The sequence below is a fragment of the Rissa tridactyla genome, chromosome 21 (genome assembly GCF_028500815.1).
Source record: "Rissa tridactyla isolate bRisTri1 chromosome 21, bRisTri1.patW.cur.20221130, whole genome shotgun sequence".
In the NCBI taxonomy this organism is placed as follows: domain Eukaryota; kingdom Metazoa; phylum Chordata; class Aves; order Charadriiformes; family Laridae; genus Rissa; species Rissa tridactyla.
The window spans coordinates 4,494,386-4,519,628 of NC_071486.1; the positions used below are offsets into that span (position 1 = coordinate 4,494,386).

Sequence of the window (25,243 nt, forward strand, 5' to 3'; positions counted from 1 at the left end):
CTGTCTTTAGCAGTTTCAAACCCAGAACTGTCGGACTTTTTACAGAACGTTTCAGGAGTCACCTGGGCTAATAAGGACAAACACTGAGTTCCCATCTCGGCAACATTTGCTGTTCTTCATACTTGTAATGTTACTAGCTCCTGCCAACAGACACTGCCTAGCAATTCAAATTGACTTATCAGTAAATCAAGACTTTGACTATAGGTTTTATTTACAGGTATATTAGGACATCTTGATAAAACAGGTGGTTTAATAATGAGCTTCTTCAAAATTAATGTTTATCTGCTGCGAGTGGTACAGTTGTAATTTCCTTTCCAAGCTGGCTCCCTTCTCGTGGAGTGAGATCTGATTACGGGACATGAACCAGGCAGAGGTCGGACCGTTTTCCTAAAAGTGCGATTATTCCAGATAGATACCACAGCGCGTTCACCGATTCCTTAGGAAATGAGGTTTCCAAGAATAACTCAACACATCCTTAGCTGATAAAACCTTCAGACCAGAGATGTACTCCTCGTTCTCTTCAGGCTTTTATACGCGTTTTATCAGAGAACAGTTAGACCTCCATCCTGCTGCCTAATGTGCTTAGGCACAGTTGGGTGATTATCGTTCTCATCCCTTTAAGGATGAAGAAGGAAGATGACGGTCTGACAATATATGGCGTGGCTGAGAAGGACCAAGGGGATTACACCTGCGTGGCTAGCACGGAGCTGGACAAGGACTCGGCTAAAGCGTACCTCACCGTACTAGGTAAAGCTGTCCTCCCAGCGTCCTGGCATGGTATTATTTTTAATACAACAGACTGACTTCAAGGTCAGACCGAAAGGGTGATCCGTGGTCACAGACTCGTCCTCTGAAGCAGCGATGCTCGGGGAGGCGCTGGCCCAGCAGTTGTTCCGTTGCTGCAGGACTCGGCAAGGACGCGCTGCCTAATCTCCCACTGACAATGGCATCGAATCCGAGTCGAAGGAAACCTGCGTTTGAGACCCAAAAAAAAAAAAAAAAAGGGTAGTTATTACATACAGCTAAAAATATCCAAACGTGGATGTTGAAGCTCTGTGAGAACAGTTCTAAATTTGTAAGTGAATTCAAGCGAATGTCAGGCTGCTGAGCAACACTGGAGAGCCGGGGGTGAGGGACCCGTTCCCAGCCTTGCAGGTCCCCTTTTCAATATGGGGAGTGACAAACCTAAACCCATTCCCCCGACGAGATCTACTCGAAAAACACAGATTTATCAGCCCCTGCTCTTGGCCACCTCAGATCTTGCTGACGTGCTGTGTTCACGGGAGTGCCCCAACCAGCCAGGACCCGCAGGGCCCTACAAAAGTCAGAGCACAGTATGAATCTCCTGTCCCTAATAATTTGGCTGGGCTTGATTTATTTCCCTTCCTTTTCCCCTAATTGCTAATTAACCCAAAGCAGGCTGATGTTTCCCCTTTGCTGCGTACGAGAAGTATGAGTAAAGGCGTGCAGAGCGTGTCTGGGGGTCTCTGGGGGAAGGAGGTACCTTCTCTGGTCCCCGGGCAGGATCGGATTCTTCTGAAATCTGTAACTCTGTGTGTAACCTTCTATTTGCCAGGTGCTCCTTTGGCCACCCAAGCTTAATGACTAAACTAACACCGTTAACAACCAATGTCTTACCTTGCAGCTGTCCCTGCTAACCGTTTGAGAGACTTACCTAAAGGTAATCATCACTAATTCATTGGGTTTATTTTATTGTGTAAATTGATTTTGGTTTGCCTTGCCAATAACGCCAACAGAAAATCTAGGTGTAGCGGCTGAACAAGCTGGGAGCTGATGCTTCCAGGTCCTGTCCGCGTTGTCCTTGAAAACCCATCCAGATGGCCATGGGTAGAAAAGTCCTGTGTCACATCATTTCGTGTCCCACAGTGCCAGTGCCAGCATCACCTTACCCATACCTGGAAATGGTGAGAGCCCTGATGGGAGAAAAACAAAATCACATTGAATCCCTTGACCTTTACCTGGAAAACAGTTATTACTGTTACTGCATGAGCTGGTTCCATGCGACCGTGTGGGTTGTGACCAGATAAAGAAACCAGAATTGTGCCCAGAGCACTTTCTAATGAGTTTGTATTTTCATTGAGGCTTGGTGCCCTTTCTGTTCTATCTGTTTGCATTGATATTTTGGACAGCTGCGTGTAGTTTGTTGTAAGATCATATATCCCCCTGTTAAGCCACTATATTGTGCTTCCACCACTAGGTAACATCAGTCGTACAGGGGGCAGCTGGAGTTTCAAGGCACAATTAGTACATGAGAACATTTGTATTTAAAAAATTGCACTGATCCACCAAGAGCTGCAGGACGTGAATCGTGCCACAGAGCACGTGTCCTCCCACGGGGCTGGGCCAAGACGGCCAGGGCTTCCCCTCCCGGGAGAAGCGATGGGAACTGGGACTCCCAGCTCCTGGGACGATCCCAGCCTAATTTGTCTCGTTACTCGGCCAACAGAACGACCCGACCGGCCCCGTGACTTGGAGCTGACAGACCTGGCCGAGAGGAGCGTGCGGCTGACGTGGATCCCCGGCGATGACAATAACAGCCCCATCACAGGTCAGCTGCCAGACCCTCTGCCCCGTATCCCTCCCGAAAGCGGAGGGAAAACTTCCCTTGTGAGCTGAGCCCTCACCCCCACCTCTCCGTCCTCTCCCCCAGACTACATCGTCCAGTTTGAGGAGGACCGGTTCCAACCTGGCATGTGGCACAACCACTCCAGGTACCCCGGGAGCGTCAACTCGGCCGTCCTGAGCCTCTCTCCTTACGTCAACTACCAGTTTCGGGTGATTGCGGTGAACGACGTGGGCAGCAGCCTGCCCAGCGTGCCCTCCGAACGCTACCAGACCAACGGGGCACGTGAGTACCGTCCACCCGGTCCCTCTACCGAGGTGACTTGAGGTTGTTCTTTAGCATCTGGCCACCACTCTCCATGTAGACTCTTCCCTCGTGGTGTCTGATCACAGCTCCTATAACAGAAAGAGATTTCCACAGGTGAGGGAATGAGCTGCTCCATGCATGTGCTGGGGTGAAATTTTATATATCACATCCTCAAGCCCACGACTGGTGTTCTGCAGAGCAGCAAAACTTAAATGGAAAGATTTATGCAAAGGTCGCTCCAGTAGAGTCTGTTGAAGGAAAGCCCAGTTTCACCTTACAGAGAAGCTTTCTAAAGGAAGCCTTTCATCCTTTCTGACCACAGGAAGCTCAGAAGTCTCTTGGAAAATTAGACTGAAGAGTAAACTGGCCACAAGCAAAAGGCATTTTGTTCCAAAACTGCTAATTCACTGTGCGCTGCTAGAGCTGGCCAGGAGCCCAGACTGATGCAGGAGGAAAGTGTGCTCCAGTCCACGACCAGGACTCGGGTCTTCAGTTTGTGTGCCCGGTGCTTTGTACGTTGTAGAATACTTGGGAAAACTCATACGAGGAATTCACAAGCAGCTCGGTAGCTTTGCTGCATTTCTTAATTTAACCAACGCAGAGATACTTCTGCAATATCTGCTGGCACCTAGTGTTGGCTTTCGACATTGCTCTTCTTGTTTCAGATTTCAAAAGTGTCAGACTCGGCTCCTGGGGTTGCTTCACAATGGCTGTCTTTCAAAGATTTAGGACATTTTGGTAAAAAAAAAAAAAAAAAAAAAAAAAGAGGCTCCTAAATAAGTGGCCTGGTTTTCAAGAGTGCTGAGAGTCTCATGTTCCATTAACCTGAATGGGAACTTCTGGAAAAATCAGGCCATTAACTTCTCTCTTGGAAGTACTTTTGGCTTGCACAGTAGAGGGTTTTTCACCACTCAAATGCTTGTTTTTTCAACATTATAAAGTGCTTTTTTTTTTTTTTTTTTTTGCAATGCGAATTTCAGGTCCTGAAATTAATCCAACAGGAGTTCAAGGTGCAGGGACCCAAAAAAACAACATGGAGATCACCTGGACGGTGAGTTCTTCTTTGATGCTTGACAGCCACCCAGCATCTTACCATTAGGGCCACAGATGCTGAGATATAGAGAGCTCCGCATCTCCAGCACGTGTGATGTACCACACAGAATACCGCAAACTCGCAAACTTAATGATCCTAAAGGCAATAAAAAGCGGGAGATGCATCTACAAGAAAGGCCATTGTTAGTGCCTAGAAGGTGGTTTGTGATAAAACCAGTAATTTGCACCAACGTAAGCCAAAGAAAAGATGTAGGATCACAGATACAGATTAGGGAGGATGCTCCGAGTCTGATTCCTTAAGCAGTACATAGGGCTTACAGACCAGCTCTTGCGTTTCTTCGTGGACCAGCAGGTGTCATCCACAAATAAGCCAGCATCTGTGAGGAGGATAGAGATTGCAGTGGAGTATGCAGAGATTGCATACGGACTTGAATATACGGATATGGTTCTTGCTCCTGCTTTGGGTCTGGAGGGCAAGGACCCGGTATGTCTCTCTTTGGGAACAAAAGCATTGACCTCCTTTGAGATTCGCTGAAGGAGCGTGAAACAAGAACCAGCTGCTGAACAGAACTTTCTGGAGCTCCAGGGCAGAGAAATAGAGTTGCACTTTCTCCTTCTCACTTTCTTTTTCTGTTTTGGTCCATTAAGCCTCTGAATGCAACTCAAGCTTATGGGCCCAACCTCAGGTACATTGTGAGATGGAGGCGGAGGGACCCCCGAGGGAGCTGGTACAACGAGACAGTGAAGGCACCGAGGCATGTCGTCTGGAACACACCCATCTACGTTCCCTACGAGATCAAAGTGCAGGCAGAGAATGACTTTGGTAGAGCACCGGAGCCTGACACCGTCATCGGCTATTCGGGGGAAGATTGTGAGTATTTTCTCAGCCAGAGATCGTAAGTTTTTCAGAAGGGCAGGATCCCAGCCAAGGTCAGTGGGTTGGCACCTGTGACCGGGACACGTTCACAGCACTGCTTGATTTGGCACAAAAATCCAGTTCCAGGCATTGGAAGAAAGAGATTTGGCCATTGGATTACATTCCGGGCTCTGCCTACGTGACCCAAGGGTCACTTAGACCCTTGCTCTCTATAAGACCCAGATAACACGGTGCAAGACGGTAAGATTTCATTTAAGATGAGCTCTGGCTTGTATGCCAATAAAGTGCATTAAATTTTTTTGCTCCTGACATCTGTGGAGCACCAAGTTCATCTCAGAATGGCCAAAAGGGCCTTGGTTGAACTGAACTGGATTCTTGTGCCTCTCTGATATAAGGCCCCAGCTAAACCCCAGCTTGGGCTCCTGTTTGCAACACACCATTGGCTCAGCTTATCTTTCTTTAAAACAGCCACACGGAACAGCAGCCGGTTTGTTTAACTCGCTCTTCACCTTTTTTCTGGGCTACTGGTATCACCTTCTGCGCCTGTAGCATCCAAGACTCTGAACTACGATTATCCTTATTCTGTTAGGATAATGTGGTTTGCTGCCAACAGCTTTTTTAAAATATATATCAATATATATATTATTTCCTCACACTGCAGCATTGGTGGGGGTCCCTGGCTGTGTGACTCTGGGATTCGCGAGAAGGAAGGTAGCTAAGGCAGGTAACCGTCCCTGACTCTAGGCTTGAAGTCAAGGGGACACAAACAGGGCACAGCAATTTCAAGAAAATCTGCAATCTTGGCGCTGAGACAGCACGTACGACAGACACATCCTCCAGCTGGGAATCTTCTCCCAGAGGAGACAGGGCAACGGGAAGGAAAACGGGCAGAAATGGTGGGAGTTGGGGTAAGAGTGGAGCACTGGAAGCAAAACTGGACCTAACTTGTTTCTGGAAAAGCTCCACAAGCACCCAGCTGCACCCTCATCTCGGTATTACCTGTCTGTGCACTACCAGGGCTGGTTTTTTTCTAGTTTCAGTTGAAAACTTGTGCAATAATTTTGAGTTTTGGGAGGATGTGAATGAGCCTGCACGTGTGTGCTGTACACGGAGGTAACCCAGGGAGACCAGAGCTCCCCTATCACACCCCAGAGATAAATGTGTTCCTGCCCGTGTCCCGAGGGGTGGGACAAGGTAAAAAAAACAAAACCCACAAACTAAAACCAAACAAAAAACTCTAGTCCCTGCCCTGTCATGTCTGAATTGCTTCACAAATCACTGCAGATTTCTACATACGAGCAGGTGACCTGTAAAGAGGAGGTAAAAAACCCCAACTGGATCGACAACAGGTTCTGGCCAAATTCAGATTAATGGATGTGGAAACAGCGGGTGGTTTTGTAACTCTTGGGTCTCACGGTGGCCAGGCAGGTGCAGTGGGAGGGGGAGGGATTTGGTGGTACCCTGTGGTGACCCAGGTTCCTTCCTTGCTGATACGTTCCTTGCAGCAGTTTGTAGGAAGCCCTACAATGAACTGTATCGCAAATATTCTCATGATGGCTGGCTGAGTGAAATATAGGGGGGGTTCCCCCTCTTCCTGTGCAAGCACTGCTAAAAGAACCACTGATCAGCTTTTAAAGTGCGCACATGCCAGGGAGAAAGTGAGGGGGACAGAGGTGAGTGATGCTATTCGGTGTATTCACAGGGTGGTAGGGTCTGCTCGCCCCCAAGGAGGGCAGCCAGGAAGCTGAGAGCTGGCCTGTTGCTGCTGGTTTATCTTCATCAGATTTGGAAATCTTTGGAAGGAGGGAGAAAAGAGATGGTTATCCCCATGAGAACGCTGTCGTGGTGCCCGCAGATGGCAGAGCCGGCGTGTGGGGCAAAGAGGGCAGAGGGGCGTCCGTCCGTCTGTCTGACCTCCAGGGTCCCGCTGGGTGCCTAACCTACACTCTCCTTTATCCCTGAACACTCAGATCCCAAGGCTGCGCCTACGGATGTTAGGATAAGAGTTTTAAACAGCACTGCCATTGCTCTGACCTGGACCCGAGTGCACCTGGACACCATCCAGGGACAGCTCAAGGAGTACAGAGTGAGCACACCCAAATCCCGTCGGCACTGACCAGTAACACAGCTAACCCGCTCGCGAGGCGTGGTGGCCCCGGCGATGGCGCTGCCTGCCATGGGGATGACCGAAAACTCTCCTCCGGCCATCAGGACCCTTTTCCCGTGGCCAGGTGCAGAGCACAGGGGCTGAGCACCAGGGATGATGTGCCTTGGTTTGCTCTTTGCGGCACCTGGAGGGGGCTGGGGACATCTCCCATTGCCCCCCCTGCCAGGGCTCGGGGCTGGGTGGCCCTTCCCAGTGGGGGTGTTCAGACAAAGCAAGTGGGGCTGCCCTTGAGCACGCAGAGAGGGACTCGGGGGGGTCCTGCCCACACAGCGAGGTGTCTCCTGGCTCTAGAGCTGCCCAGAACCATGGGCTGGCTGGCTCTTGGAGGGGGGGAGGCGGGGAACGACCTCAGATATGTACACACAGGCTAGTTTTTGTGTCATCCCCAAAGTACCCGCATCATCTTTTAATGAGCACCAACCCCCGCAAAGCCTAAACCCAGCAGTTTGTACTAACTGGCGACTAAAGATGGCATGGATCATGTTTGTTCATGTCCTGCTAAGGTAAAACACCCACGTTTGTGTACAGAGGCTCAAAACAAGCAAAAGTCTGGACAGAGCCCCTTCTAGCAGAGTTTACGACGTTACCAAAAGCACACGTCCCACAAACAGTTATAGCATTTAAAATCCAATAATCCGCTGGACATAAAGAAAGCTCCCTGGGTGCTGCTTTCTTTTTTTTTTTTTTTCCCTGCCTCTGCTCTGTCATTCTGGTCTATTTTATGAATGAATCTTATTTCTGCATGAAATAAGATTTACAGTCGGGGCTTCGAACGGGAGATTTTTTCCAAGTCCAGACTTTCCTTTGTGCCTGGACGCGTCCCACCTTTCCTTGTACACCGCGACGGTACTAACCCGGGTAGAACGGGAGAGTCACTCGATGCCTCTCGCTCGGTAGCCAGAAATGGCTCTTTTTGTAGCCTGAGCTTACCTGGTTTTGCTCCAGGACCTTCGATAAGTACTTAACCCCGTGCTCATCCTCTTCCTCGGGTAACACCACTGACCTGCCTCGCCGGGGGGACGTGGAGCTTCATTAATTGCTCTAAAAGGCTTCTGCAGCCCAGAGCTGCTCTTTGGAAAGGCGAAGTTTTGCTCTGCTTTGTTAATGAAAAAAAAAAAACACAAAACAAACCACAATTGCACTTAAATGGGAAAAGCTTCACTTGCCATGCATGTTTCTTGAAGGCCTATTTCTGGAGAGACAGTAGTTTGCTGAAGAACCTGTGGGTCTCCAAAAAACGGCAGTATGTGAGTTTTCCTGGAGACCGAAACCGGGGCATAGTGTCCCGGCTGTTTCCTTACAGCAACTACAAGCTTGAGATGGTTGTAACCAACGGGCGAGGAGACGGGCCGCGCAGTGAAGTTAAGGAGTTCCCCACACCCGAAGGAGGTATGTTCTGGGGAGGGGGGGATTGCAGGTACCATCCCTCGGACACGTGCTGGGAGAGGTTTGGGTGGTTCGGCTCTGGAGCGGGAGCCGCGATGCTGCTGGGAAGATGCTCTAGGGACCATTTTTAGCTAAGCCCGGGCAGCGTCACTGTCACACGGCGCTGCCTTCGTCACCGCGGGGTAGGTGACATCTCTGCAGCCACTCCTGGCACTGTCTCACCAAGCTGAACTCCCCTTCAGGTGCTCTGAACACATCGGCGAGTCTCTCTCAGGCTGAACAAGGGAAACGTTTGCGAAGCCTCTCCAGAGGCTCAGCGCCGTGCCCTTCGTTTGCTGCCTGACTGGCAAATGTCACCGCACCTCCCCGAGCGGCGGGTCGCCCAAACGGGAGGGAATATATTCATCGCGCTCAGTAAAAGGCAGTAAAATCTCTGTAAGACCTAAGTACTTTTGTTCTGAAATCACGTCACTAATGCCCCCGTCAGGCTTTTAAGGCAAGAGCGCCTCATTCTTCTGTTTAAAGAGCTCGTGTCAAGGATGAACTGGAGATTTTAATTTTCTTGCTGTGACAGGAGCTATTTATAGACACGCCAATAACTTTTTGTTGGAGCTGCACTTTCAGTGCCTGGCAGTGAACCTTGCCAGAGCACAGATGGTTTTGGCACAGTATGTTACGAAAACGCAAGAGGAGAAAACAGTAGAGACTGGGGAAAAAAAAAACCTGTCTCAACTGACAGAAAATGCTGTGGGGTCTCCCTCTTCCTCTTCGGTCTGTTCCTGCTGCACAAGAACAGCATCCCCCCGGCCTGTCTCCTTCTTCCTTAACATCTTCTGGGATGCTGTCACCGTTGTCTAAGGATTTGGTTTAAAAAGAATGGACTCTGTTCCAGTAGGGCGGTTTTACAGTCGGGTGCATTTTGATGGCGCTGCTTATCTGTGTGCCAGCGGCATGGTGCGTTCGGGGCAGATACGTGCATTTGGGGTAGGAACACGCACATGTGGGTGGCACTGATGGAAAGGATTATAGCAGATTGTACTCTTGTCACAAGTAAGCTGCTGATTTGTTTTTTTTTTCCTTCTATTGACTATATATCAATGTTCAGGAGATTGAATGATATTCTGCAAAGCTTCTGTTTAAAAGAAATACTTCTGTTTTTAAAAAAAAAATCACCGATCTCTCAGATCAGAGAGCCAAGTTCTTTCCCCAGTCAAGACACTGCAATTACGAGTAAACCAGGAGACCAGTTTCATTCAAGGATGTGTAACGCTTTCCTTCCTTTACTAGCTTTGACTAAGCAGCCATAAAAGCAGCCGTTCCTCGGGGTAAGGACCACTGCACACCTGCACCGGCTCCCTGTTACAGGGCTCTAGGCATGAATAACACAGAGAGCCTTTGCAATAAGAGAAGCTGCTGTACTGTTTTTCCCTGTTGCGACAGATAAACGGATGAGGTGGAAATGATGGGCTGGGTGGGGGCTGTAAACGAGACCAGTAAAGTGGAAAAAAAAATATATAGAAAGATATATATAAATACATATACACAAATATATATAAATATATATACACACACAAAGATATATATATATAAATATATATACACAAATATATATAAATATATATACATACACACAAATATATATAAAAATATAGATAAAAGCCCTACAGCAGCGGGACATGAACACGGTCACAGCTCCGCTTGACGGCTGTGGCAGCTCTCGCGGTGCCTCCCCAAGCTGTGCGCCGGAGGCAGCGGTACGGGGGGGCGCTGGGGCTGCATGCCGAGCTGCTGGGGTTGCTGCCCCCTGCACACCCCGCTGCTGCGAACCCTGGGCTGGCGCATGGTTTCTGGCACAGATTCTTGCTCAAGCGGTTTCTGCCTTTTAGTGCGCGCGTGTGTGTTCTCTCTGTGCATGTATTTACGCGTGTCTCGAGTGTATCGGTCAGCCTGCGATGTATACCGTATTGTAAGGTATGTTATCTTGTATGTTTTTTTTTTCTTCTTTCCCCCTCCTTCCCGGTCCCATCCTCCTCCCAAGTGCCCAGCTCCCCCAGGTATTTAAGAATCCGACAGCCAAATCTGGAAAGCATCAATCTGGAGTGGGATCACCCAGAGCATCCCAACGGAGTCCTCACAGGATACAACCTTAGATATCAAGCCTGTACGTTCCACACGTTATCTTCTTAGTGATAATCGTTAAGTCCTTAACTATTTTCCTTGCTGCTAATTGCCCCCTCACCTAGCCCAGAAAGCTCTCCCTGCGGACTTTCAGCCGCAGACGGGAGGTGCTGGCGATGGAGAGGGGTCCTGGCGCAGCGCTGGGCGGCCGCAGTTAACCAGGGAGGGTGGCGGGTGCTCAGCCCTTCTCCAGACTCGACCACCGAAGGGAAATAAGCTTGGTTTCTGATTTAGAAAGACCTTTAAGTGCAATCTGAGTAGTTTATGTGCTCACTCAAACACAAGCTCCTCTGGCTACGCAAGGAGATGCTGCCCAGAGCGCAGCACGCTCCGCAGAGCCCAGTGCGATGCCCGGGGCAGCACAGCCTGCCACTTGTGCCGTGCCCTTCCTTGGCCACCTACACTACCCCGAATGTCCCCGCTAGCACGTCCCCCAGCCACTAAGTCACCAGCTGCCCTAGATTTAGTGTATTCAACAGCTCTGAGTGCATGTGGCCCCCAGTCGGCCCTGGGGGCAAGGGGACGAGGGAGATGGCACGGTGTATTTCTGCGACAAGGCTGAAGCCACCACGACCTGCCTTTCCTCCCCAGTTAATGGAACCAAAACGGGCCGAACCCTGGTAGAGAACTTCTCTCCCAACCAGACAAGGTTCACCCTGCAGCGGACAGACCCCATCTCGCGCTATCGCTTCTTCCTGCGCGCACGGACCCAGGTGGGAGAAGGAGAAGCCATAGTGGAGGAGTCGCCAGCTTTGCTGAACGAAGGTAGGTGCAGCAGCAAGAGCTCCTGGCTTTGCTGTGGGGGGGGGTATGGAGGGGAGGTGATGGTACATGCGTCAGTTGAAAACTACAGGTCAGGGAATCAGGTGGTGCACAGAACAGCCCGTACAAGGTGGTAACTGGTGTACAGCTACTATTTACGGCAGAGATAGATGGATGGATGGATGGATGGATAGATAGATGGATGGATGGATGGATGGATGGATGGATGGATGACCAGGATGAATACTGCAGCAGAAATGCTGGTGACTGGTGGACTGTCCTGTGCTCCAGGGACCATCTCACTGACCCCCACACAATTAGCGTTCCTTACCTGCCCTCGATCAGGAGGGCATCACGCTCTCTTCTTGCAAAAGGTGAAGCTCTAATCCGCCCCTCTGCCCTCTAATCTGCCTAAATAAGGGGCAGATGAGGGTGATTTTTACACGTCTTGAAGGGGTGCAGCAGCTGCATCCTCGGGGCAGTGCACCCCAGCAGGGGCTATGGTGCCGCTTCCCTGTCACCCCATAACCAGACGCCGACCCGACCCTCCAAAGCGAAGCCCCAACTCCTGGATCCCTTAATAAGATAAAATGCCCATTGTGGGACATTCATCAAACTAAGTGAAAGTTCAGGAGCCCTGAGGGAACTCGTGGAGACAAAAGCTGGCTCTTTCCTTTCTTTAGCGTTTGCTAAAAGAGCTATGATTTGGTTAGTGCTCTGATTTAATGGAGTTTTTGTCTCCTTTCCTCCATCTCCCCCTCCCCAACTAATGGCGCTGAGTAGGAAAAGCAATTCCTACCGATGACCCAGTGGAAATGGAATATTTCCCGACACCTCTTAGGTGGGCTCCAGCACCACTAATTGACGGGCCAGGATGGGAGATGGGGCTGTGTTTGCGATGGGAAAAAAAAAAAAAAAAAAAAAAAATCGGTTAAATTACACCCTGGCAAACCTGGGAGGGGGCACATCATTGCTTCAAAAAAAGGAGCTTTGCTGAACAAAGTGCACAGGCACAGGGATCGGCTTGAAGTTGTCGGTGCAGAATCAATAGTTCTGGGTGTTTCATATACGTTTGTTTTCCTGCGTTTGTGTCTATACGCTGGTAACAGGGACTGTTAGGGGAGCACGGCTAAATAACAGCCGTAACCAGCCGCGGTTGTGTATTGCTTCATTGATTGTACCGGGAAATAGCGGGTACAGCGTACGCCAGCCTGACAAGGTAAGGGTCCCTGGCCACAGGGTCGGGGACACAGACGGGTGGTGGCACCCAGGGACCAGCTGCTGCCACTCAGCAAAAGGACAAAGCACTGGCCGTTAAGCAGCGAGAAAAATTAGAGAGTCAAATCCCAGTTTGAAGTTAGAGAAATATGGCAAAGTTTGACCTCAAAACATGAGAGCCAGAGGTACGACAGGACAGAGGCGAGCTCAGCTGATGACAGGCGTGTAAGTACCATTAGCAGCTCTACGTGCCCACTTTGGTGCGAAGGTGCCTGCTGTAAAGCCACGCGAAAGACGAGTTTGGAATTAAAAAAAAAAAAAAAAAAGGCAGATGAAGAAAATTAAACCCATTAATGCATTCAGAGGTTGTTTTCGGCTTGCCCAGCCTCATTCACCTGCGAAGTCTAAATAAAATACCTCTCTGATGTTCTGCACCTCGGGCTCCAACCCACACAAGGCAGGACGAGCTCTGACGCTAGAATTACACGGGAAAAAACTAAGGCGGAATTCAGAGTGTCGAAACCGGTCCTTGCTGGGATTAGATAGAAACACCTGCTTAAGCACTTTGCTTAATCGACACCACTGGCATCTCAGCTGGGGTGTGTTTAACTGATAATCTCCATCTCCAAGGGCTGTTCCTGCCCCCTCTGCCCTGCACGAGCGGCTGGGATGCACGGGAGGGTGACGGGTTGCAGCTAAAGCACTGATCCGCTCTCTCTCAGTGTCTCTGGTGACTGTGTGCGAGTGGTCCCGTGTCTCTTGTTGGTGTGTTCTGGTTGTTTTATATATTCCTCTGTTTTCTCTTCCCTTCTCTCCTATGCTCTCTCCGTATTCCCCTCTCTATCCTTGGCGCTGCCCTCTGAAGCCACGCCAACCCCAGGTACCGTACCAGCCGGAGGAGGTAACAGGCATGGGGCAAGGCTCACTCTGCTTTCGGGTGTGCTGGCAATTAAGCATGCACTCCGTTAACCCTTTCAATGGGAAGGTGAAGTGTCAGGAGTCTAAATTGGCCATACGAAATGACGGCAGCAGGTAAAATGAAGCCCCGCAGGCAGCAGGGATTAGGGCAGGCTCCATGGTGGGGGGGTCTGCAAAGATGAAAATATCTCTGAGTGGGGCTTAAGAGCCTCCCAGGCGCGTAATGATAGCCAACCCCCCCCCAACACCGCAGCTGCCACAGGCTGTACAAGCTAAAATGAGAGTCAAGTGTCCCTATTGAAGAGGTTTCTTTAATCCCAGGACTGCACAAAGCCCCTCGCCCTTTTGAAACCTCAGCACCCAGGTGCCCATTGAAAGGGTTAAGGACAATGTTTGTGCCACCGCTGTGCATGTCTGCATGCGAGGCTGTTGCTGGCTTTGCCCTCCGTTGCGAATCTCTACAGCAGTGTCGAAGCAGAGAGAAAACTTTTAACCTTGTGGGGGGGGAGGGATGCAGCATCTCTACCTGCTTCCAAGGAAACCCAACTCTGCAGTTACCCAGCATCAACCCGGCAAAGCCCAAAGCACAAGCACAACTACTGGTTGCCCAAAGAAGGACACCCACCTCTTACGAAAGCTGCAGACATGGCTTTTCCCTTCCCCACCCCTTTGAGCCAATATTTCAGGAGCGGGGCCAGCCCCGTGGCCGAGCTCAGAAGGGGGCCAGCGGCAGTGCCAGGGGGGGTGCAGCCAGGCCAACCCCCCCCGAACGCTGCAGAAAAGCTGTTTTGGTCTGGAGCGACCGCACTCGTTTGCCCTGCACCGAGGGCTCTGTAAGAGGTCGTGCTTTGCCTTTGCTGGACACGGCCCCGGGGCTGCTGGGGCTCCCCAGGGAGGAACAGCTTCCCAGGGAAGGCTCTTCCCAAGGGACACAGGGGCAGGACCTGCTCTCTGCACCTGTAGGTTTTGCTTTCCTACCTCGTAGATGTTTCTCCTCCTTTTATTTTGTTGCAGTGATGTCTCTCTCTACCCACTATTATTTTGCAGTTCATTTTCCTTTCTGAATAGATGCCAATCTTTTTTCTTACTATAGCTTCTCTTCCTGAAAAAAAAAACAACCAAACAACGGGGTAACAGATTGGTCTGCTTTGGGTGGTGGGAAACTGAAAACGGACGTAACCTTTTGGCTCCAAAGGAGCTCTATCCTCCGAGTCCGGGAGGGCTGTTTCGCTGCTATAGCTCGTACTTCAGCCAGGGTTTAGCTTATCCACAAGGATCTGGATTTTCTTTGTGGATCGGGATCACCTTCCAAAGCGCTTTTCTCCTTTCGGTGGATAATTCTGAACTTTGAAAACACAACGTCATCTCTTTATCCTTCCAGCATCACACTGCTTTAGGCATAATTTCTTACACCACTGGACGCTAGATGAGTGAATTGCCATTTAAAGGATAATTCTAGAAGAAAAGAGCCCACTGGTCCCTTACCCCTCTATTTTTCACCTTCTGCTAGGAGAAATAGTAAAGAAAAAAGATATGCCGGCGCTGAAAGATGCCTTAAAGAGTCAGTACGTGGAGTAGTAGGTGGTTAAGTGCTAACTCAGCCCCATCCGCAGCTCCCTCGCCGTGCCAGGCTTCGGCAGGAGAAGCCAAGGCGACACAAGCCCCGGCGAGACCCAGCACACATCTTCGTCTTGCTCTTGAGCTGGATGTCATTTCTCGTTAGGACACGGGGCGGGGGCGGGAGCTCTTACACAAGTCGAGCGGTGTTTGTCCCGAGAGGCTGTTTCTCTTCCTAACAAGTACGGGGTTGGAGTGAAATACTGTTTGACCTTTCTCGGAAGATTTATCTCCGCTCAGTGGCCTAGATTTTTGTAGATTTTATGGATTCGCAGTGAACGTTGTCTTAAATTGCAGTAAAACGCTCTTTGCCGTGGGCTGCTGGCACTCAAAAAAAAATAAAAAGGTCTTTTTTTTTTTTTTCCAGGGGTAACCTTACATATACGGGGTCGTAGCTGTTTTGTGTGTGTGTGTGAGAAACCGGACCAGCTTGATGAAATCAAAGTGAAGTGCAGGGACTTTCCCTTAGGAAAGGCTTTACTTTTCCTAAGCCTGACTGGGACAAAGGCAGAGGTGATGCGGGAAAAGAGGGCACGTCTAAAAAGGGCTCTCGTTTATGCTAGGAATGAGGGGGGAAAAAAAAAAAAAATCCAAACTGGATGCTGTACTACCCGTGCGTATGAAAAAACTTCGTCAGGGCCCATAAAGAGTATTGGTCTTTGGCTTTAAGGAAAAAACCATTGATTTTTCTCTGTTCCCTTCTTATCGCTCCATAATTATGAATCAGAGGAGAAAGATCCTATTGTTCGTTTCAGAAACGGAGGGCAGCAGAAACAGAGAGAACTGCTGAGCCCTCTCTTTTAGAGGCTACTCAATCGCTCCTTTCTATTCTTGAATTTCTTAGAGCTATCAGATTTGGAACACTTTATCTTTATGGTAAAGACCTTACACTTGCCTTCTGTCGCTAAAAACTGGGAGAGGGCAAGAAGAAAAAAAAAAATAAAAAAAATCTCTGAAACTGTATTTGGCTAATCATCAAAATTCATGAAAAATTAATCAAATTTCTCCAAGCCTAATTATTTTGTAGACACACCCAAGGGAAAGCTGTTACTACAGCCTAACAACACATTAAAAGCACCTTTAAATAATTAAAGAGCAGTATGGATGTGTATTGTTTCCTGTATTTCGCAAAAAAACCCCCCATGAAACTACTCCCTGAACTGCTACGCTACGCAGAGCAGGACTCGAGTGCCTCTTTAAATCTCCCCCTTTTGCTTTTATGATTCTTTTTATGATTCTTCCTATCAGTCCGAGCCTCATAGAGGTTTTCTGTAAGGTCTGGGCTCCTTTTTACTGGCCCGTTCCTGGCCACAGGAGCCAAGCTGCAGCCAAGAGCCCAGCCGTCCTGCTGCAAGCATCTCTCTCATTACCGAGCCTATTAATTGCTACAGCCCGACGGCTGCACCCCCTGTCCATTATAGCAGCCCATCTCCTCCCCTCCTGGCCCCTCGGTCTCCATCACCCGAAAGGGTAATGCGTCTTGCAGATGGAACGAGCAATCTCTGCCTTGCAAAGATGGGGGGGGGGGGGGGGGGAAGTGGCTATTAACGAGCTGAATGCTCGTTTAGCTGTTTCCAGGAAGATGGGCTAGGGCTACGCTGGGACCAGGAGCAGGGGAATTGCTGTTGCTGGCTTTTACGCTGGGTTTGCTGGGTGTACCGGGGCAATTTCAAACCTGCTGGAAACACTGGTTTGTGGGGTGCTGCAATTGGGAAGGTGGCAGCCCCTTCTCTGCCCCGGCTCCTGCTTTCAGGGAGGGGGGGGGGGGAATTATTTTCCCCATCACACAAACGCCAAATGCTCCCTCCTGTACCTAAACTTGAAGCAACTGTTGTCAAAGCCCCTGAGCGAACCTCGCGGTGGGAGCGCAGGAAAATAAATCCAGCTCCTCACAATAAATTAAGCAAAGCTCAGAAACGTTATACCCGATGAAATATCGCAGCCACGTTTTTAGAAGGATGTGTGTGATTTCTACATCTTTTTTCAAAACGAGCTGTTCTGGAAATGCCAGCCTGGCCCTCCATCTCCCCTGTCCACCCCTCCCACTCCCCCCTCTCTTTTTGCTGCCAGGAGCAGTGATTTGTCACCCCTTAATTAGTCCCGACGGGGTGGGCAGCGAGGGGGGACGCCGGGTGCCCTGCGCAGGCTGCTCCCCTGTGGCGGGGTGCCCTTTTCTTCGGGGGACACCAGAGCGCTCTGATCTCTGTCAAAGACCCCCCCTTTACCTCCCCCCAGCCTGAACCAGCTCTCATTAGGGGATGGATTTCAAAGCCTAGAAAATGCCCCTTATCTTCTCTCCCCGAAATCTCCCAGCTGAGCTTTTCTCCCGCATAGGTTCATATTCAGACACAAATGAGGCTGCGGCTTTGAATCCCGGGGCAGCTTAGGGCTAAAATCCCCCCTCAGCTGCGGGAGCCCCGGCCTTCCCACCGCCCGCTCCCATCCCGCCTCTGCCCACAGACGCTCCATCCTCCCCTCTCTGAAATACCGCTTTCCAGATTCACCAGGTCCCACTTTTCACCTGTTCCCAGTCCTGCCAGCATCATTTTTATCCCCGGTGTTGCCACCCCCTGCTCGATCTCACACAGGGACCCGCTCGGGAGCGACTCCCCCTGCCCCAATCCCCGCATTATCCTGATGCAATGTGATAGCCCTGCTCCGGGGATCACTTCCACTAGAGTGCCGGGGCAAATCCTGCCTGGCATCAGCATCATCCGGAGCCAAGCAGCACCAGCTCAGCCCGATGCTGAACCGCTTCGGTCAGTGCAGCACCCTGCAGGGTCTTGGCACGGCAGCTTCACCTGCGTGCGTACCCGCATGTAGTACGGCGAGATGATACCCTACACGAGGGACACCGGAAGCTTTGGCTTATCCCAGATAATCTCTTCCCATCGAGGGTCTAGAGGAACATTAAAGCTGAACCCCTGCTTCTGCTCGCGCCGTTACGGCAGTGCTAGGTGATGCAGATAGTGCTCAAAGGTGCTGTGCGGGACAGGCACGACCCAGGGACGGGTAACGGACCTGGGGGGGTTGCACCCGGTTTCCCACCAGCTCCTGCCTTTCAGCAAGTTACTTTGTGCCTTGGCGGGTCCAGTTTTTCCTCAGAGGGGAGCCAGGGATTCACAGGGGAAATGCTGAGACCGCATTAGCTAATACCCAGTGTCTACGGCGCGGTTTGAGTGTGTACAGTGCAAACCTACCAAGGAGCTGCAGCTGAATCGGGTTAATGGTGACATTAACCTAGTGACACTAATCTCTTAACCTTCAAAAAAAAACCCGCTCTGAATCAGCAAAGATGGACGTTAATACTTCTCAACTCAAGAAAGGCTTTGGTAACTTACAGACTCATAGAATTGTCTAGATTGGAAGGGACCTTTCAGATCATCGAGTCCAACCATCAACCCAACTCTGACAAACACCGTCGCTAACCCACAGCCCTCAGCACCACGTCTGCCCGTCTTTTAAATACCTCCAGGGATGGCGATTCCACCACTTCCCTGGGCAGCCTCTTCCAACGCTTGACAACCCTTTCAGCGTAGAATCTTTTTCCTAACATCCAACCTAAACCTCCCCTGGAGCAAATCCCTCCATCAGTAACCCCTGTTGGGGGTGGCTGGATCAGGTCAGAGAGGGCTTTGCTGCACCACAAACACCCGAGGACAAAGCCGTGCCATTTCCCACCCGGGCTGGGTCCCCTCCCTGTCACCGACCCTCCCCGCTCCCCCCCAGCCCCTGGTGCTTTCTTTGGGTGGCTGCGCTGCTGCATGGGGCTGGCTGCGATGCTGCCGCGGTGCCACCGCCACGAGGACGCGCGGTTCCTCCGGGCACACCTTGGGGTGGGCGGGGGTTTTCGGGACGTGCCGGTAACTTGTGGTTTTTATTGCAGCCGCGGTTGGGCAGGGAGATGGGCTGAGTGACCTACTGCTCTTCTCTGCTTTTGGAGCACTGGGGAGGGCTGAGGTTTTAGGGGTTGGTCCTCCTTGGGGATGGACTTGGTGAAAATGAAAGGCCTGGCTTGGTTCTGGGACACCTTTTAAAGTACTTTCCTAGAGCTATTCTTGTTTGTGGGTGATATTTAAAATAGCCGCTTTCATTTGCCTAACAGGGGTATTTGTAATCCCTTGATCTACAGTAAGAGTAAGTAAATACAATTTACTGCAAGCATCACAGGGTAAATCGCCGCTCATTTACTTTAGGTGGTTTAAGCAGCGTTTCGGCTGCATTTTCTGCTGGCAGGTTTTCAGGCCCAAGCCAATGCACCCCCCCTTTGGTGGCGTGTGCGTAAAGTGCACATTCACCCCTTTGCTCTGGAAACACGGCGGAGGTGAGATGTGGACGGGGGCTATTTAGAAAACAAATAGCTCAGACTTTCCCCCTGCACAGCTTGGGGTGTGCCGACCCCTTTGGCATAATTTCGATGTCGATTGTGAGGGGCAGTGATGGCGAAGTACCATCCATCACTCACCCACGAGCTAAAATCCACCTAAATGCGAAAGCGGCTCCATCCCCAGCCTGCAGCATCAGTCCGGAGCCGAGCGGGGAAGGAAAGAGCTGAGAAGCTGAAGTGGCAGCTCAAAAATGCTGGAGGTGTAATCCAGGGGCTGCTGAATTAATGTAATTGTGGCTTGCCTGGCCCACAAAAAAATGGGATTATTATGTTTTCTTTAGAGATAAATCCTGTTTCTTATTTCAGGGAGCCGAGGGTGCTCTCAGCGCCGGGGGGGATGATGGGGCAAGGACAGCCTGCCCTCTGCATCTCCCAAACTCTCCTCACTTTCCTCCTTCCGTGCCCTCCGGGCCATTTAAGCCCAAGGGGGGCACCGGCGGCAGAGCAAAGGCAGAGGAGAAGCAGGTCGTTCAGCCCCGGGGGAGGGATCAAACCCCGGGTGCGCAGGAGCAGCCCCCGCTCCGAGCCCCCAGCATCGCTCCCCGTCTCCCGGCCGGGCATGTGGCCGTCCCCGCATGTGGATGGGGACGGGGAAAAGCGGTTCCGCCTCGTGTTTCCCGGTGCCGTTTGCTGCCCCGCTCCCCGTTCCCCGGTCCCCCGCCGCTGTGCCATGGCTGCTCCGCATCCCCTCGCGTGCCCGCGCGCCCAGCCGTTGCCGTGTCTGAAAAACCAGTGTTTCCCTCTCCCAGCTGCAACTGGGCTGCCTCCAACTACAATCGGTCTAACCAGTACTACTACAACAACCCCAACTACCACCACCACCGACACAACTACCACAACTACCGACACAACTACCACCGACACAACTACCACCACCACCACCACAGCCGCCACCACTCTACCCGCCACCACCGTCGCAAGCGCTACGGCAGCTACGGAGAGGGCTCCGGCAGCCACCACAAAGCAGGAGTTGGGTACTGCGCTTTCCTTTTCCTCTAACCCCTCTAACCCTACTGGGACCTTCTTCCCCGCATCTTGCTCAGAGCAAGGATTAATAACGGGCGGAGGCAGAACTGAAGCCATCCCACGCTCCGGGAACGGCTTCGCGAGGAGCCCGGAGGTGGCACAGGCGGAGGAATCGAGGTGCACAAGTGGCTCCCGGCGATTTGGGGGTCCCTGTGCCACCCTCCTGGTCTCAGTCTCAGAGATAACACAGCCCTCCCCGGGGCGTCGCGATGCTGAATTAGCGTCAGTGTTTGGGAAGGAGGTGGAAGAGCCCACAAAAGCTCTCAAAAGTATTATCTTGTGTCTTACCACCATTAGAAAGGGGTTCTGTTACTATTGTAGAAGATGTCGCTTCAAATTTAGCACATCAGCTGTTAGCCAAGAGACCTGTCATCATTCATACGAGTCGTTTGGTTTACGCTACCGCTCTTTGCGCTGTAGCCGAGCCGTAGCCCACAGGAGAGCTGGGGACGGGTGCAAGTCACAGCACGCGGGTGTGTGCCAGGTATTCATCGGGTCGAGCTAAACTTCCCCCGCACGCAGCTAGAACGGGGTGATCACGCGCTGTTGTGGGGGAGGCGTGTTCTCTACTCCATGGGTTTTACTGATAAATAGGCAGAGATGTATCTCGCTGAGCCTTGTTTTTAAAAATGCTGCTATAGTCATATCTGCAGTTAATAAATAATTACAGATAGTTGCATTCCGGTTATTAATAAATAAATCAGACTAGTAGCAAAAGGGAACGCAACCCAAAGAACTCCGTTGCGTAGCTGCGTAGGACACACTCAAAAACACAAGTGCAAAAGCTACAGAAATCCTTGTTAACTCTTCATAAAGAGGGAAAGGAGATAATAGTAAAGAATACCCAAGCTAGCACTCATTTAGTTTAAGGAAGTCAATTAAAGCAGTTCAGACGCCTTTCCTTACATTCTTGCATAACGTTAGCTCAGGATGGTTAAAAAAAACAGCAAAAACACACGCCGGGAGGAGCAGCCTCCACCCGACGCTCCGCAGTACAATAGATTTGTGGAGCGGCAGCACGTTCCCTGCTCTGCGCTGATTTGCTTATCAAAGACGCAGAGCTGAACTGAGAAACGTGAATTTGCGTCGCAGCTCGCGGCCCCGCACACCTCCCTGGCCGGAGCAGAGGAGGGGAAGGGAAACGCGCTGCCAAAACAAAATCGGCTTAAAAACCGGTGCAAGAAATACAGCTGCAGCCTCGCCGCTCTATACGAGGTCCTAGTAACGAAGCCAGAGTGCTACCAAAGCGCAGTCGCTATTAAGTGACTACGTGGGAAAACGTTGCTAATTGAAAAAAGGCGGTGAAGTGGTGAGGCACGCACCGCCACGGAGCAGGGAGAGGAGACGGCAGGGAAAGAGGAGCTGGGAGAGGGACCGCGCGTGTCCCCAGGCGCCCTGGGGACAGGAGGGAAGAGGCTGAGCCGTAATGCGGGCGGACAGGGCGGCGGGGTGGCAGCACAGGTGGGGTTTGTGCGAGGGATTCTAGGTCACATCCCCGACCCCCCCGGCGTCAGGGCCTTGCCGTTTCCTCAGAGCGGCGTAGCTGGCCTCGTCCCAGGGACCGCGGGCATTGAGCTGTATTTCGTCAAGCCAAAACCTGAGCTACACCCTGAAGTAAATAGCCATAATAATAAAACCGAGGTGTAATTTATCTGACGTCACTTAAGCGCGCACTGAACTAGTGGATTAGCTCTACTTCACTAGAAATGAAGTTCATCCGCTCTCCAAAGCAACGTCGACAATCCTTAACTTCAAAATCAGAAACGAGTGACTTCATTGCCCCACTGGCTGTCTCTAGACCCAGTAACGTGACAATATTCTCTCCCGGTCTCTCCATCCCGGTTGTGGCAGCGAGTCCCTGTGCACTCATGCACGCGTCTCCCGCGTGCGTTTGGGCACGAGTGTAGCCAGGAGATTTCCCTGCTGACCGAAATCCTCAGGGATGTGCCACAGAAGTCTTCAGACTCCAAAGATAAGCCGAGTGCAGTTGGACTTAAACACCAATATGCAATGAGCTTCTGCTACCAAAGCTCCCCCAAACGTTTAAATTTAAGGATCTAGGAAGGAACAAATACATCCTTAGGCACACCTGTAGGTTAAGATCAAAGAATTATTAACTACAGGAATGATTTTGTAAGGTTTTACCAACACCAGATGCTAGATGAGGTCTCATTCGTGTATAATCCGAAATACTAACTCCTGTTCTAACCTGTCCACCAGCCACCAATGGATCGTTCATATGGGACATAAGAGCTATGGCTAATAGTAACTGGGCAAACATCACCTGGAGCCACAATTACTCTGCAGGAACTGACTTTGTGGTTAAGTATATCACCAGTAAGCATCAGATCGCGTCGGGACTCTATAGGGTGGTGATGCCATTAGAGATCCTGCCAGCTCCCACGGTTGCAGCCTGTTACTTGGTCTTAATTACGGCGTGTGGAATGACGCTCAACGGGCACGTGGAGGACGGGAGAGGAAAAGGCGGGTCATGGTCATGGCTGTTTAGATGGCACCAGAGCTAATCCTGGTGATCCACAAGTCATTCCCCCTCCTTGCACCGACTGTCGTGGGATGTTTATGGAACACGGATGAGCAAGTTTGTGAACTGGTTCTTGAGCTGGGCTGTACGTGGTCACAACGTAAAGAGCCTTTTATATACATATATATATGAAAGGGGACAAAGTTTTAAGGGAAAACGAATGAAACTTACATAAATTGGAGAGCAGTTTTAAATGCCTTTGAAGACAGGCTTCTTGAACCTGGAGTTGGCAGAATCATCTATGATCCCAAACCTCCTGTCATATCGGATATCGTTGTCTCTTAAAATTGTAAGGCTACGTACTTAGTCTAGAAACTCAAAGCTAGTTTTAGTACTTGTTTAGAAAAGGTGTTTACGTGTTGTTGGGGGGTTTTTTTATTTATTTTTATAGATAGGCAGTGATGACTACTGCTTATCTCTGACTTTATTTCCCAGCCATTGCAGTCCTCACATCAGCTAGAATGCCAGTCTTAAATTGTCATTTAAAATAAACCGACTAGGCGTAATTATTGACAGCAAACCATTTATGACATCGCTTAAGAGATGACCTTGATTTCTCCTTGAAACAATTCCTAACGCCCAACCAGTGCCTGGTCTTGCTCCGCAGCGCGGGCTGGGCTGGGCTCAGCTCTGCCCTTTTTAACTGCTTTCCGTAATTCAGGATACACGCCAACTTCCCAAGCCCTAAATGCCAAGTACCCCAATTCCCAAACCACCCGCTGCCAGCCTTGTTTTTTTTTTCCCAGCACCGGGAAGCACAAAGCGCAGACGATGCCATTCCAGAGCCCTCGTGCTGAGTCGGTGCTTGGGATGGGCTGGATACCCTCGTCGGGATCTGGTGAGAGGGAGGGAATCTCAGCCCTTCCTTCCCAAAAGGCCGTGGCTCTCCTCGCTTTCTGGTGGCAATTGAAGCTTTTGATCTCAAAGCCACGCTTCTCCTTCCCCATAGCACCGCCGGACTGGGGGTGCACACCTCCAGAGCCCCAAACCAAAGCCCCGCTTTAGGCTTTCTTAGAACTCAATGGTTTAATGCTCAGCATTAAGCTCATCAGCAGATGATTCTCGGCACAGTGCAAAGAACAGGTCGTCCCTGGATAGAGCCTGGGAGCAACCAGCCCAGGAGCATCCCCTCCTGGCGCTGACAGGCTAGAGAGACCCCTGGCGCCCCCAAAAGCAGCAGTCTGCCAGGTGGGGCGAGCGGGTCTCGCAGCACGTTTAATGCCACATCCAGCTCGTTCAAAGCCACCTTAACCTACCGGCAAACCCCGTGCACGGGTACCACTCCCAAAGCACAAGAATTGGCTTCTTTATTGAGTCCTGTAGCACCTTCACCCAGCTGAGCGGGACCAGGCAAATTCCAGAGCTTTTGCGGTAAATATCCAAATATCCAGACCTGAGGCTGGGCAGATAAAGGACCTGTCAGGTTTTGAAAGCAGGGAGAGATCTGAATAGCTACCAGTATTTTTTCCAGTATGGCAAGCAGGGATACAGCAAAGCCCACACCATATTCCTGCGTCGCCGATTTTCTTCTATTCTCAGTGAGTAATAATCACGAAGCCGTTAATAGCTCCTTGACCATCAAGCTGTATTATTTCTGCTCAGCGGCCAGGGGTAGCATAATGCATTGCCTGCAGTGTCAACACGGTAATCTCTCCGCGCCTCCTGCGGCTGGGTTTGATGTGCGGTTTCTGTTTCTCAGGTAACAAGACAGAGAAATCTATCCCTGTTAAAGCTCAGACCCCTTCCTCTGTGCAGCTGGCGAATCTGACGCCGGGAATGATGTACAAGCTGTGGGTGTTCCCCATATGGTCTAGCCCCAGCGAACACTCGTACATAACCTTTACCACCAGCTCAGGTGAGACGGGCTTCAGCCCCGCCGCGGGGTGCGTTTCCGAGGCATGTCACATCCATCACCGCCGCCCTCATCCGCGTGGTGGCGGGAGGTGGTTCGACCATGACTGCATGGAACAACCCTCATCCACCCCCCAACAGCCCCCTCCATCTCTGCCCTGATGAAAGAGCCGCCCCCCCAGCATCGCCGGGAGGTTGCAGGGAGGAGAGCCCCAGGAGGCGATGGGGATCCCTTCGAAGGAAAGGGTCTTGAGCGAGGGTGGAGAACATGCTCATGTTCTCATGCGGCTCTGCTTGAAGCCCCACCACTCTGTGTTTGCACTTCCACATGCGCGTTGCTACTCATGGTGGTGATGGTTGCTTTGGCCCCA

At 51.0% G+C, this 25,243-nt stretch overlaps 1 protein-coding gene across 5 annotated transcripts in view; it reads left to right on the plus strand.

Moving 5' to 3' along the window:
* Window positions 1–25,243, plus strand: part of NFASC (neurofascin) — a 68,317-nt gene that overhangs the window by 26,665 nt on the left and 16,409 nt on the right. The window contains exons 15-26 of one of the 5 annotated variants that reach the window (XM_054181549.1): window positions 623–747; window positions 1,646–1,681; window positions 2,468–2,569; window positions 2,672–2,869; window positions 3,871–3,941; window positions 4,592–4,814; window positions 6,791–6,906; window positions 8,172–8,376; window positions 10,412–10,534; window positions 11,143–11,316; window positions 13,397–13,411; window positions 20,203–20,427. In XM_054181549.1, coding sequence (XP_054037524.1) covers window positions 623–747; window positions 1,646–1,681; window positions 2,468–2,569; window positions 2,672–2,869; window positions 3,871–3,941; window positions 4,592–4,814; window positions 6,791–6,906; window positions 8,172–8,376; window positions 10,412–10,534; window positions 11,143–11,316; window positions 13,397–13,411; window positions 20,203–20,427 — 1,613 coding nt within the window. The remainder of the gene's footprint in view (window positions 1–622; window positions 748–1,645; window positions 1,682–2,467; window positions 2,570–2,671; window positions 2,870–3,870; window positions 3,942–4,591; window positions 4,815–6,790; window positions 6,907–8,171; window positions 8,377–10,411; window positions 10,535–11,142; window positions 11,317–13,396; window positions 13,412–20,202; window positions 20,428–25,243) is intronic. The other 4 variants (XM_054181544.1, XM_054181547.1, XM_054181545.1 and 1 more) reach the window with 4 other exon arrangements.